This window comes from Stegastes partitus, unplaced genomic scaffold (genome assembly GCF_000690725.1).
Source record: "Stegastes partitus isolate 25-593 unplaced genomic scaffold, Stegastes_partitus-1.0.2 Scaffold548, whole genome shotgun sequence".
NCBI lineage: Eukaryota > Metazoa > Chordata > Actinopteri > Pomacentridae > Stegastes > Stegastes partitus.
The window spans coordinates 14310-29135 of record NW_007578279.1 but is presented as its reverse complement, the minus strand read 5'-3'; the positions used below and the strand labels follow the sequence as shown (position 1 = coordinate 29135).

Below are 14826 nucleotides of genomic sequence, written 5' to 3'. Positions count from 1 at the left end.
GCAGGTTTTGTTGTGGAGTATGGCGCGTTGGTCTGCTGGAGGAGGCCACTACCATGGGTTAATATCATTCATCTGAGCGGTGTGATTGCGACAGTGTTTAGGTGTGTGGTGTGTGTCGAAGTAACATCCATGTGAAAGGCAGGATCCAAGGGTTCCCTGGAGAACATTGTCTTGTAACAAGACAATCATTTTTTAAAATTCTTTTGACCTGCTAGTGTTCTAACATTGTGGCTGATCTGGGTGTCAAAGCCATTTTGTTTAAAGTTTTTGCACTCTTGTACCTTAAAACAGGCTGTGGCTCAGGTGGTAGAGCGGGTTGTCCTCCAATCGCAAGGTTGGCGGTTTGATCCCCCGCCCCTCCACAGTCGAAGTGTCCTTGGACGAGACACTGAATCTGAAGTTGCTCCCAATGGCAGGCAGCACCTTACATGGTAGCTCTGTCGCCATTGGTGTATGAATGTGTGCATGAATGGGTGAATGAGAAACACATTGTAAAGTGCTTTCAATAAAAGCGCTACATAAGTGACCATTTACCAAAACGAAAAGGTGTTTAAATCAATCAGTGTTTTGTTTACTGCTCCTCTTCATTCAGTAAACTTATAATGAAATAATAATGAAAAGTAGTTTAAAGGCTTCGCTGTGAACCCTAATGAGAGAGAAAACCAGACAGCCAGTATTATTCAAATACTTCAACAGCAAGTATAAAATGCAGTGGTTACTTGGAAATCTCTTGGTATTGGAAGAAGAGGGTCATAACTGTGGTACTTTCCTGTGTCTTATTTTTTTGTGCAATCAACAGGAACCAGGTTCAACGGCAAGCTTTATGCAAAGCAGGACTAAGTGATAAGCTCAGGATAGAACACAAATGTGAGTGCCCCCCCCCAAGAAATATTTGTTTCATGTCACTGAAACGTCATGGAAAAAGGCTGATTGCGTAAACAATACGTTTGTTGTCGTTCCAGCATTCTGTTGTGTGTCTGTTTTATAAAGTTCCTGACATTTCCTTAAACCTGTTTGTTCCACTGAGTTTCACTGATCAACACTGATAATTAACTCAGTGAGCAACCTGCTTGACAGGAAGACAATGCACACATTTATTAGGCTGCAATTGTCAAGACGAGAATTAAAGTGGTAAATCATACAAATTAACAACTCCCATATGAAGTCATAAAATGGAAAAAGAAAATCCTATTTTGCACTGATAATAGTCTGTCTGTTAAATTTCAACTGTATATGAAGATTGTATCTCCTTGTAAAGCAGATCAGAAAAGCCACAAAGCTGCACTATTTAAATTTTTTTTTAAAAAGAAGTATTTTCAACAGTTTTTGAGCAACTTGCTTTTATTTGTAGATTTTCAAGGTTTTGTTAAATTACAGATGAAAACAATTAAAAATCATTCGAAGTATTAAAGTACAAATTAACCATAAAGAACTGTCCAAAACTGTAAATAACATCCACATCAATAATCTGCTTTTATGAATGATAATTTTTATCTTTTACAACTTCTTACTGTAAAATGACAGACTTTAAACTGTATTTAAATCATCCAAAGATATTGTTATTTAACAGATATTTATCAAGATTTTTTAAAGAAAAAGCATATTAAACATGTACATAATGTCCACATTTGTATTGAAAGTAATTTGTTTTGGGGTTTTTTTACAATATGACTATAAAATTACTCTGTTTAGCTGAACTTAAATCAACTAAAAATATCATTATTTTGCAGATAACAGCCATAATTGGTACTATTTTTACAGTTTTTGAACATTCTTTTTTTTAAGTGTACAGTGCGATAAGATAAAGAGCCAAACCACAGAGTTCTTGTGCTACATGGCCACAATACATTAATCTTCCAATATGATTTTGCATTTCCCTGATTGTAGCACACACAGCAGTTAGTGCAGGTGTTTTAGTCCTCGAGATTAGCCAGGATGCAAATTCTAAACTACAACGGTGGCCTTGATTGGCCTGTTCACTTAGAGGTTAATGATTAAACTTTAGCACTCAACTGAAAGCAATCAAACAGCCATGGCCACCTGTGACCAAACTGTCAGAGATCCACTCCCATAATAGAGCAATTCATTGGAACCCCTGTTCTCTTAATCAGTATAAGAATTTCCCTTAGATGCTAAAATTTAGGTAATTAAGGACCATTAAAAGTGTTGGCACATTAATTGTTTCATAAACTGGGTGTTGGGAAATCATTAGGATAAGAGATAAGAAAATATTTGACCTAATTTGATAAGCCTTCCACAGATCACTTCACAGATTGATAAGTGTTTGACTGCTCACATTCAGGTTGTTGCTTTGGAATTAGATTTTTAAGCAACATTTAAAGCTGATTCAATATTTCAATTTTTGCATTTTTAATTTGGACTGTAGCATCAGAGTCCAGTCACAGATCCAGTAGCACATGTACATCCAGCACATCACCGTGTCATAGTTTATATTTTCGACATGAGTAAGTTTTTACTTTCATTAGTGTGTTCATTGATTCATTCTTTCTTGAGGCCACATCCCATTGAGCTTGTATTGTGCGTTTCTCCTTAATCCAGTTGTTAAATGATTCACCAACCAGGTGACAAGTTTCCTTCACTCTCACCTGAGCATGTTGCCGCACCTCCACGCCCGCCACCTCCCGACCTGTCTGTCACCAGGAAGGACGGGTTAGAACAACATCCCTGGAGAGTCACAACACTTCGTCAGTGTGGGACCAAGCCGCGGTCGTGGGAGGGGGATGTATCTGTCATGCTGTGGTGGTCGGTGGCTCGAAGCGTAACGAGCTTTGCGTTTCTGATGAGGGAAGTGTAGCGGAGGAGCAGGAGCCGGTGCGCCAGAGAGAAACGGGATGTGCCAAGCGCAAAGGCGCACTCCAACAAACATGGCTCTCCCTCTCCAGCGGGTACCACATGTTGTCTCCTTACTGCTGTCTCTGCTGCGTTTCTGGATGTTGGTGTCGGCGGGCGAGCTGGAGATGGTCGACCGAGACGCACCTGAGCTCACCTGCAGCGAGGTAATTTCTGAATGACTTCAGAGAAAACGCGTGTGGAACCAGGAGGTTTCGGTTTGGCTATGGCCTCCCCAGTTATAATTACCGTAATAATATACTAATTACTATGCATTGATACAGTATAATTGCTGTTTATTATTTTTTTTGTTGTGTCACACAACTATCAGGCACAAATCACTAATAGGTGGTTTATATTTAAGTTAGTCCAGTTAACTCTTGTTTGGAGGTTCCAAATTTCCTTGTTATCAATGAAAACTGTAGTCATTTGATATTTAGAGCAAGAGGTTTTGAGGGTGAATTAGGAGAAACAAGCCATAGGGAAAGCGATTAGAGTTTAACGTCCATTACTTATTTACCACTGTGTTGGAGCATGACACCTTACCCCACTGCCCCATTTCCAAGGAGGATAACTTGAGTTTTGCTTCATAGAGGTAAGCGAACCAGAGAAAACTTAAGTATATTTAATTTGAAACAATCAGCCTTGTGAACAATAGGAAGGTTGTTTTACCTTTTATTTTGCTTTTACAGCTAAAACACATTCATTTATATCAATATGATGCATATGTGTCAGATTATGACAAAGCAAAGTCAGAGCACAGAAAGGAGGAAATGAAAGAAACTTCAGTAGCATCCATTATAGAACAACTAACACATCACGCAAGCACCAGTTAAAAATGCAGGAAGCACTTCTTTTTCATTTTTTCCAACTGTTTAACACAAACTGTGTTGGCTCGTTTACAGTCAGGGTGCATGTGCAGTAAGGGGGTGGATGTTGGGGTATATAAAAACTGAGAGAGAACATTATGAAAGAAATACACAAAGCAAACATTTATCAGAAATTAGAAAACTGTATGTACATATTGACATCGGGCCTCCTATGTGTGATGGTTGTGAGGTGGGATCAAACACCTTGTTTATATTGTATTATAGTGAACATTAATTTCCTCCAGTGCTCAAATGACGTGACAGATTTCCACTTTCTCACAATGATTCTGACTAAAATGGCTGATTGGTACCACAAATAATGGTGGTGTAGTTTACAAGTTACATTAAAAATTGGCTTAAAATATGTTTCAGTACACCTGTGTGTTTTTCCTTTTATTTGTCACTACGACCACATTGAAAATACTTTCATGTAAACCTGGATCCGATTCAACAGTTACATGTCTTAAGTTTGTAACAAGTGCAAAATGTAGTTATGTCAATTTCTTTTTAACCTTTTGAACATGTTCATGCGGTGTTTGTTTTTATATGCTGGAGGACACATCTTGAATGAAATGCTCTTTCAACACGACTAGCGGTTTCTTAAGTAATGAACCTATAAAACTGGTCTGTCCGCTTATTCCTCGGAGCTTAACTAATAACTTTCTTCAGAATCAGTTTATAATCAAAACATGAATGACTACAACAACAACTTTGCAGTGCAGAGTAATTTGACAGTGTTTTGGCGGCTGCAGTGAGTAGCAGAGAGGTGGGGACTTTATCCATTCATCTACATGTTGTAAAGAATGCAAAGGTGTAGAATTACTTTGAAGTCACTGTAAGGCAGGAAAGAGTTATTTCCATGGAAAAAAACAAAACAAAACAAACATGTACATTTTTAATTTTAATAAACAGAGAAGAGTTTTAGTGCTTTAATTAAAGGCTGGAGAGGGACTTTAACTGGTGGTCTCAGACTTTTAGGCTTTATTGTATGTACAAAGCTCTGAGGAGTTAAAATTGAAATTTATTGCAATCCATAAATATTTGCACTGAAAATTAGGACAAACAATGCAAACATGTCCAATAAACAGTAAAGTAGAAATACATCAGAAACTATTATATTTCTGCCATACTAATGTTAATGTTCATTCAAAACTTGTAATTTTCTATTAATCCTTGAATCCTCAAATGTATTTTTACTGTTAATAATTAGGACTTTAACTTGTGGTAGTTTCATTTCTGTCAAGACTCTGGATATTTCCTTTGTTTCCTTCATTTCTCATTTACATCTTTTCTTTCTTCAGGGTTTGACCGACTGCCATGTGAGCTCAGGTAGCTACGTGATCATACAGCTTGTCTTACAGTAACATATCAATGAGCCTGCAGTCGTATAGAGCAGAGATATTCTTCTTTTCACAGGCTCTCAGTTCTCTGCTCTTCTGCCTGATCCGTTTGGCTCAGTGGACGTCACTGAGGTGCAGCTAAAAGTCATTCTGTGCTGTTCGGCCAGACGAGACTGTGAAATATGCCTGCAAATCGTCATCACTGTCCAAGGTACTGTCGCTTTGCCAAACAGCATGCATCATTGATGTTGTTGGGTAGGGTGACGCCCTTGAATCAAAAAGTTTCCTTTTTGCAACAGCTATTTTTTTTTGCTTTCCATTTCCAAAGCAACGTCATTGTTATCTTAGTTGTTCAACTTGTCAACCCATGACACACGCTCTTAAAACACTGCCTTCACCACACTGGTTTTTACTAACTGCAGCTGCACTGTGCATGTCGTTGCAGAAGTGGACAGAGCAGTGGATGTTTCCGGGGAGTCAGGTGACGACGGCGATGAGGAGGGTTAGTTTGTGCCTGCAGAAGAGTTGAAGAACCATTAGATTCATCATAAGAATGTTACCTTTTCATACTTTTTCGAATTTTTTGATCAGCTTTCTCTGTTTTCCCTTTACTGTCTGTGTTACAGCTTTGGTGAAAGTACATCTCAGCTCCCCAGTTACCAAAGAAGTTTGGAAGAAACTTCAGTTTAAACTAGTCTACTCCAATTTAGGCCATCCCTCTGAACAGGCCAGACATGAGGTAACATTGCGCTGGTGTGAGGGGAACACCTCATGTCGGTATTTGTTTCTGTTGTTGATTACCTAGTGAACTAGTTTTCAGGGGTGGAAAGTAAAGTAGTACTGAAGTACAATTTTGAGGTATCTGAACTTGATTATTTCCATTTTAAACTGCATAGGTCACCAGTCCATAACAAGGCTGATTAAAGACAGACAACTAGGCACATTTAGGACCAATTCATTAACCTACCAAGCAAATTTGACACGTCGAGGTACCATCCGGAGCTTTATTGCTCTCTGAGGTGACAGTGCCGACTAACAAAAAAAAAAAGAACAAAAAACAAAAACAAGATTGGTTGAGGCTGGTTGGAAGAAGCCGGAGAACCCAGAGAGAACCCACGCTGCACGGGGAGAACATGCAAACTCCACGCAGAAAGATCCTGGGTGTACTCACCGGGACGCGAACCGGCGACCTTCTTGCTGCGAGGCAATGATGCGAACCACAGACCACCTGCCCCAGATTTTAAATTGTTATTGAAATTTACTGACATTTATTGAAATTCAATGACTCTTCAACTACAAGTTAACAATACAACCAAACAGTACCACAATATACTTGTTTAAAATAATACTAATTTTGCAAATATTCACAAGTCAACTTTATGACTGTGTTAAATATCCTTTTTGACCTTTACTTATCCAATTTGTTTTTAAAACAGTTAACTGAAGCAGTGGAAGTGTGAAGTTGATCCTTAATCTGAATAATTACACCTATAACTTGACCTTTCCAAGCCTGATATCCCTTTAAAACATGGTATTAATACAGCTCCTCTCTGAATCCTCTCAGTTTCTTCTATACATTTTAGTTTGTAAGGACAATGAGCCATACTTGCAAATTCAAGATGAACTCGCAGGGAGTATTTATACTAAAACGTCTTTTTTGTCTTCCACCGGCAGAGCCACCAAATCTCCAACTGATATATTACCATTATTATCATTTTGTGTCCTGATGTAAATGCTTATGTTTAGAAAGCAGGGGAAGCATTTGTGACACAGAACTTTGCTTTTTTTTTTTTCTTTTCTTTTCTAACGTGTTAATTATGTATCTCAACCAACCATTGCAGTAAAGTGTTACATGCACATTACACTCTTAATGTCATTTGTTGTGATATCAGTCACTGGTGGCATTTTATTGCAGAACAAATACTAAAAAAATACTTGACGTATATTTTATTGACGCTACTTTTACTTGTAATTTTATAAATGCTTTTACAGTGTTGCATCAGTACTTTCTTTGTCTACCTTGGTAGAAGATTTGAATACTGCCTCCACCACTGCTGATCTCTCTGCGTTCCTACTAACCGACCTGATCAGACACTACTTTCCATAGATCTTTGTATTTCACTGTGATTGTCGTTATTTTGTGATTTAAATACTTAAAGTTTACGACATTCCTGCAAATACAGCTGCAGCTGACAGAGAAAGTGGAGTTAGGCAGTCCTGTTGAGGTCCACGCATATTCAAAGGGAACACACGGCAAGAAGAACATCACCATTCCATCCTTAGAAGAAGGTGAGTGTCGTAATGTGGGAAAAAAAAGACACCGAATAGAAGAGCAGTGTCACTGAACATCTTCTATTTCACTCTTTCTTTCAGTTTGCTCCGTTAAGCTTGAGGGGAATATAAAGGAATGTGATGGTAAGAGAGCTTGTAAAATTTTAAAGAATATTTGAACTTTTGAACTGCTGTAAAGTAGTTTCGTGTTCTCTGCCTCCACCTGTTGTTTAACCAGTCGAGCATGAAGTATTCACGTGCTGCTGAGCATTTGCCAGCAAAAACAGCTTCACATACACAACTAGTGGTTCAGCACAGGTAGAATTTCTGATGGCCGACATATTTCTGTCTCAGTTCCCAAACTTCAAGCAGTGACTGATCATAAGGAGAATGTGGTTCTACAACTGCAGAACAATGACACCAGACAAGAAGAAGTCATGTTTCAGATGGATTGGAATGGACGCTCTGGCGAAGCTCTTGCATGGGTGAGTGAATCCTAAATAGGATTCATATGTATTCATATTCATGTTATCATATAAGTCTGTATAATCTGTGTAACATTTTCTAATCTGTGCAGCCCAAAGGCAACACAGAGAGGGCAATCCCATCACACGACATTGCCCCATGCCTGTGCTTCAAGGTAGCTGACATGTTAACTAACACCAATGCAAGTCTTTTGCAAATTAAATAAAATGAAATGTAAAAAAGAAAACCCACTTTATATACAGGTGTGGTGGAAGGGAAAGGACCTGCGGAGAGAATACTGCCCTTTCAAAAATCAACAAGGTACAGGGAGCTACGAGTGGTCACTCACAGATCAAGATACATTTGCATGGTTAATGATTTTATAGGCACACAGCTCAGGTTTGCTCTTCTTTTCCAGATGCACTTGAAAGAATGCAGCACAATGTGTCTCTGTCAGTGGCGGAGGCTCGGATGAGGAATGGTGGAGCAGGGCTGAGCTGGAATGTAACCGCCCCCTGCAGACTGGAGGCAGAAGTATGGCTGTGCAAGAAAGACCCAGCCAGAGGCCAGTGTGACGAGGTGGCAGGGTCCAGACAGAGACTACAGGCTGGCTGGACCGCAACACGCAGTGGACACTGGGTAAAACCACTAAAGCGCTAGCATGCAAAAACCAAAAACCAAAATCAAAAAGAAGATCTATATTTCTTTCTGGAAATTAAGTTTTTATATTTTGTGCGTTCAAATAAATGGTCAATCATACTTAAATTTGATGTCCCCATCTGAAGGTTCAAGCCTCTCATTTATTTTTATTTTGTTGGCCCCCCCCCAAAAAATGTTGGAATTACTTGAACACCTATGCAGTGTTTCCCCTCAGGTTGCTAAAACCCAAGAAAACTCAGTAACTCGTGAAAACAGTGTAACTACAACTTAAACCTCTGCTTTACTGCAAAGAGTGTTCAGTTTAGATCATGACTGATCATGTTACAAATCAAGCCAGGTGCTTTAAGAGTCACTTCCTGCCTTGCAAGCTGGTGGGAGATTCTTTGATTTTGAATACACAATGAGCTTTTAAAACTTGTTTAAGAAGGGTAATGTATCACAAGTATCAAAGTTATTATTATAAGGAGATTTGGAAAATAGTGTTTAATTAATGCATTGTATTGTCAAAATATTAAACCAAGAAGACACAGAATGTTCATAAATATAAAACCTCACCCTGATGAAGACATAGACTACCAAGTCAGATTAATGAGACTCATTGATAATGAAAGCAGTCTGAGTTTTGACACAAGTTAACAGGAGCTCAAGTTTGGTTTGTTGCTTCCAGCTGTTTGTAGGAGTCTTTCCTCTGAGTTTATCAAATACCTGCAGCATCAAACAGCAGCTGGATCTATATGGGTGTCTTCAAAGTGAGGGAGTTGCACACTTATAAGCACTTCGCACAACTGCAGTTACTTTATCAATTCCCTATAATCCTAAATCATCCACAACATGGACACAGGATTGATCAGCATCTAGCAACAAGTCACGCTTAACTCCTCTTCACCTCACACAGATGAGCTGTTGTCACACAGAGAAACAGTTTATAAGCAGCAGTTAAATCATTTGTGATTATAGTGAATTTAAATTAAGTCTTGTTTATAATGCATCATTGTGCATCACGTCACTGGCAATAACATATTACGTGCATACAGTGGCTCTCTCCATCACTGTCATCGGCATGTCTGAACGAAGCTGTGAGAAATATTATTGTAAAGTGTCTTAATGACAGAATAATAAAGCCGACAATGTTACAGGTCCCATGTCTGAAAAAGATGTCATACATGAAAACAACATCCACACTTGATGCATCCATATTTGTACACACACTTACTGTTTATACAAATCAAATTCAGTCGTGGAAGTTGCTGAGCTTTGGTTTATTTAATGATGTGATGAAGGAACAAATCCCCTGTTTTACAGATCTGTGTCTGCGACCCGATGGAAGCAGTGTGAAGAGTTGTGATGTCTTTTCTGTTTAGACATTTGGGGAAGAGGCCAGAAATTTTAAAACATTGTGTGTAATGCATTAGAGTTTGTTCCTACTGGAGGCAATGAAACAGGGGGGACAGTGGAGGAGAGTCGGCTGAAGCATACTTTTGTAAAGCAGCAGCAGCAGGTGGAGGGCAACAGAGAGTGCTGTGAGTTTGTAGATAGCAGAGAGTCTTTGTTATCAGCATTTGTAGATATCAGTGTTGCATTGATTTCAGTTAAGCGCCGCGTATTCCCCAAGGTGAGGTATTTGCAGCGCTCCAAAAACCAAATCTTACGTCATGGTTAATGATAAATGTTCTCTTTGTTTTTGTCACGTTTTATTAATTCATTTATATCTTCTTTTCAGCAAACAGGAGAGTTCAACATGTCATCTCATCCTCTGCTTTGTGTTCAGGTGACACTTGTATTAGAACTTAATATGTATAAGATATGAAAATATAATTTATTACAGCACATTGTACTAACTTGACCTACTTTCTTCTTCTCCAGTTAAAGATTAAAGGAATGAGGTCATACTTGGAGCCCCAGTGTCCATTTATAAGTAAGCCTATTAATTATTTCCCAGACCAGGAATAAATGAGGAATGTTTGACTTTAATCTACATTTGTATTTGGCAGATGCCTCCACATTGGTCCTCTTCACTGTACATTGGTGGTTAAAAATGTTATAGTGCCTGTGAAACTATTTAACATTATTTTAAAAGACTTCACATTTCATTTATTATTCCAGCATCTCGATCGAGATGGGCAGTGCCTCTTCTCACTGGATTATTCTTGATGTGCTTGATCATACTAGGAGCTTATATTACACAAGGGATCCTAAAAGGTCAGTTGTCCATTTGTGGGTCATTGAATATTAATGGCACATTTAGGAAAATATGTTAACTTGATCTCTGTTTTCCATCTAGGCTATGTTTGGAAATGGTTAAAAGAGGATGATGTTAAAGGTATGAGAAAACCTGACACTCATATTACAATGTTCATACTTTTATTCATATATGTGTTGGGGTGTATGAATATTTTTCTCTTTAAATGTACATTGTATATCATACTCTTTATTCCTAAATCTGCATGTACAGTAAGTTTTTATGCATCTGTATCTTTACTAATTTCTACAGTAAGCTGCGTTACAGCTCACTTTTCTTTGCAGGAATAAATAATATTTTTTTGAAATAACATAACAAAAACATACTGTAATGTTTAGGGAAGCACACTTCTGTTACCGATGAGAGGGTTAGATAAGACGGTTGGCATCACCTTCTTGTGAGCCTGTTAAAAATCAGATTACAGCCAGCACAAACACTGGAAATGGAGAAACATCCAGCATGACTCTGTGCAGTGGTCACAAAATCACTATGAGGTTAACAAAGGAGACGCAGCATGTTAACTGGTGAACTAGTGAATACTTCAAAATGTTAGGTCATTATTACATTATTTTGCATGAAGTGTATTAAACCTGCAACGACTCTTTTGGTCACTTGGGGGCAGAAGAAACAAATCACCATCTTTTAAGTTGGCTTGGCCTGTTTAAGGGATTTACACATTCAGCGGTTATTTAATACTTTTGGTAATTACACCAACTTGATATTAAGTGTTATGTGAGCTAAAATGTATGCATTGATAGATCCATTATCTATACACCGCTTAATCCTCTCGAGAGTCGCAGGAGGGCTGGAGTTTATCCCAGCTGAGTTAGGGTGAAGGCAGGGGACACCCTGGACAGGTCGCCAGTCTATCACAGGGCTACACTTAGAGACAGACAACCAAGCACACTCACATTCACACCTACAGACAATTTAGAATCACCAATTAAACCTCAACATGTTTTCGGACTGTGTGGGAGGAAGCCGGAGAACCCGGAGGGAACCCACGCTGCACGGGGAGAACATGCAAACTCCATGCAAAAAGATCCCGGTGCCCCCACCCGGACACAAACTGGCAACCTTCTTGCTGCGAGGCAACAGTGCTAACCGACTGCGCCACCTTGCAGCCCGTGCCTGAATTTAACAAATTAACAAATAATTTTTTTTTCCCTCAAAATTTGCTAGAAATTATAAGTGTTATTTTGAACACAGTTGGATTGTGAGAATTTAGAACCTGATGAGCTCAGCAGCAGTAAATAAAATTTTTAACAGGGAGTCGCAACTTGACCTATGAAGTTTGAAAGCCATGGATGGTAATGTAGATTTCCATGGAGGAAGTCAAGGACATATTTTTTTCTCAAGAAATTAGGTTTTCAAGTCCTTAAAGAACTTTATGCTACCAATTATGAAGTAATTGGTAATTTAAAATACCGCTTTTTGTATCGGAAAGGCTTATTCCCTCAACTCAGTATCACTTATTGATTGAACGTAGTTACATTAGATGCTGTCATAATTGAAAAAGACTGATACAAGGTCCTGCATTTTTTATTTTATTTTATTTTTTTGTTGAGTCTAAACATGAGTTTTTAGTGTACAACAGGTTTTTGACACTGCGAACAGGAGTCTATTGCAACGTGCGTCCAGGCCGGACAGCTAAAAGATGGGCTTGATATGAGGGAGAATTCACGTCCAATGTACATGTCTGCATTGATATTAAAAAAATGATTGATTATAACAGTTTTAATTTTCTGTTTCAGGGGCTGTGGGTGGCGGTCATGTGGTGCTGCTGTACTCGCCCGATGATGACCAGGGCCTGCCAGGGTTGCTGTGCCATTTGGGTTCATCCCTGCAGGCTCTTGGCTTCAGTGTGTCTTTGGACCTGTGGAGCCAGGCTGAGCTCAGCATGCTGGGCCCAGTGCCATGGCTCCACTCGCGATTGGACAGACTACAAAGGCAGGGAGGCAAAGTGGTGCTAGTCCTAACCCGGGCCACCTGGACGAAGGCAGAAGAGTGGGGAGCTAGGAGCTGGGAGAGAAACACTTCCAGGGAGAGGAGCAGAGACCAGGAGGAAGAGGATACAGGAAGAAGCCATCCTGCATCTTCTCCGCATGCAGATGTCTTTAGCGCTTCACTGAGCTGTATTCTCGCCGACTATTTACAAGGACGTGCAGGTGAGCGCTTTATGCTGGTGCAGTTTGAGTCTCTGCCACCTGAACTTCCGGGTAGTTTAAGGCCACTGCCACAACTGTTCCGCGGCCTTCATGTCTACAGCCTTCCCTCCCAGAGTCTGGGTTTTCTGACTGAACTGGCTGGAGCTCAGCAAATGGCTAGTGCATCAGCAAGACGGAAAAGGGCAGGCGGGCTCAGGATGGCGTCCCGAGCTCTGGCCCAAAGGCTGTCAGGGTTTACAGCAGGGACTAATGTGTTACGGCTTGCGGGGATGTCCCAGAGCTGTGTTGGTGTAGGGGTGGAGGACTCTGGGGAAACTGTGCCCTTACAGCCATGTCTTATTACGCCCCCATCCAGCCCTGACACAAACCCCAAGGTCAATGAAATGGACTGGGTCTGACACCAAGAGAAGGACGCCCATGCTTCAGTGTTAGGAGGAGCAGCCAGTACTAACTTATAAGTACCTGAAGTGATGCACTGGAAGATACTCAGGAAACTATCAGTATTAATTTGCAGCTTTTGTATTTGTTGATCTAAACATCTGGCATCAAGGGTCTGTTGAAAACGAGGAGTTTTATGTATGTAGCAGCAGAAAGAATAGCTTGGTTTTTTTTTGTTTTTGTTTTGTTTGTTTGTTTTTTATATATATAAAAGCTGGATTGTTGGAGCTTGAGCTGTTGAGGGGATTTTTTAAAATTAAACTTTCAACATTAAATCACCAGAAAATACAAGAAAAAAGATGACAGCAGTTGTACACAGCTTGAATGTACAAAAGTGCTCCATGATGAAGATATTTCTAAGGCAATGTGGTTCAATACGGCATTAAAATTACACAAAAATGCAACAAAATGTCCCATTGAAGTTCATGGCTCTATTATTTTGCAAACCCTTTCGCAATTTTTCAAGCTTAAACCAAACCACTGTGTGAGTTTACACCTTTCCAAGTACATAACGTTTTGCCTGCACATGTATTGCATACTAAAAGTCCTGGAAGGCATGAAGAAAACAATAAATAAATGCACTGTCTCAGACTATATTCTGACTGTAAGAATATATTCAACCAAGCATGTTGAGTTGGTTTTATACTGTGTCTTGTCTAAGTGTTAAAAATGGCATTAAATAAAGATTTCATCGTAGTACGCTTGACTCATTTTTACCCTTAAGGCAATTAGAGTTTTTTCATTTTCCTTTTCATCTTCAACCAGATTTTATTTTAAAAGATTGTGTTTAAAGAGCAAGTTCACACTGTGCCCTACAAACAACTGTACTTTGAATGCTTAGTTCAAAGATTTTGTCAACACTGTAAAAAAAGTTAATATTCTGGCAGCAACCATCTAAACAAATACAGTCATTTCCCATCAATAAATAAACACACTTTCTAGCCTTAGTTGTTCATAAGCTCATACACATTTATTGGGCTAATAACAATAATTTATACGATGCATTTAGTAAAGGATACTTACATGTTTAGAAACAATAAAATTCTCTATTATTCATAAGATATATGTTATGACATCTAGATAAACACCGTTGTTTGGACTGATTATCAAAGCTTATAAATATTACAAAGCACATTCATTTATTCATCATTATTGTAACAAAAAGTCCTTTAACCTCTTAAGATCCGAGCTCTTGATTGATGTGCATTTTTTTATTTCTCTTTGCTATTTGATCTGATCAAATAGCAAAGAGAATTAAAAAAAATAAAAAATAAAGAAAATAAAAATATACAAAAATATATATTTGAACAAATATTTTTTTTAAAAATAAAAAAAATTAAATAAGAAAAATTAAAAATAAATTAAAAAATGTAACTACTGTGGTAATATAACCCAAAATGTGATGTCCAGGCAGGTGGATGCCAGGTCTTAAGATGTTAATTACACAACATACAAACAAATCAATGCAAAATGACTGAAGCAATATATTTTTTTTTTTTTGTTAACCGTCACCAATTATATCTAAT

The 14826-nt window shown here is 38.7% G+C and overlaps 1 protein-coding gene across 1 annotated transcript; it reads left to right on the top strand.

Moving 5' to 3' along the window:
- The first annotated feature begins 2730 nt into the window (after positions 1–2730).
- On the top strand, positions 2731–13999 carry LOC103361985 (uncharacterized). The gene is made up of 16 exons (XM_008288221.1): positions 2731–3017; positions 5021–5048; positions 5136–5270; positions 5505–5561; positions 5686–5798; positions 7243–7348; positions 7433–7474; positions 7685–7815; positions 7908–7970; positions 8059–8116; positions 8214–8434; positions 10176–10223; positions 10319–10370; positions 10559–10654; positions 10737–10775; positions 12449–13999. Exons 1-16 carry the CDS (start codon positions 2853–2855, stop codon positions 13258–13260), a joined length of 2166 nt encoding a protein of 721 aa, XP_008286443.1. The 5' UTR covers positions 2731–2852; the 3' UTR covers positions 13261–13999.
- Positions 14000–14826: the final 827 nt, after the last annotated feature.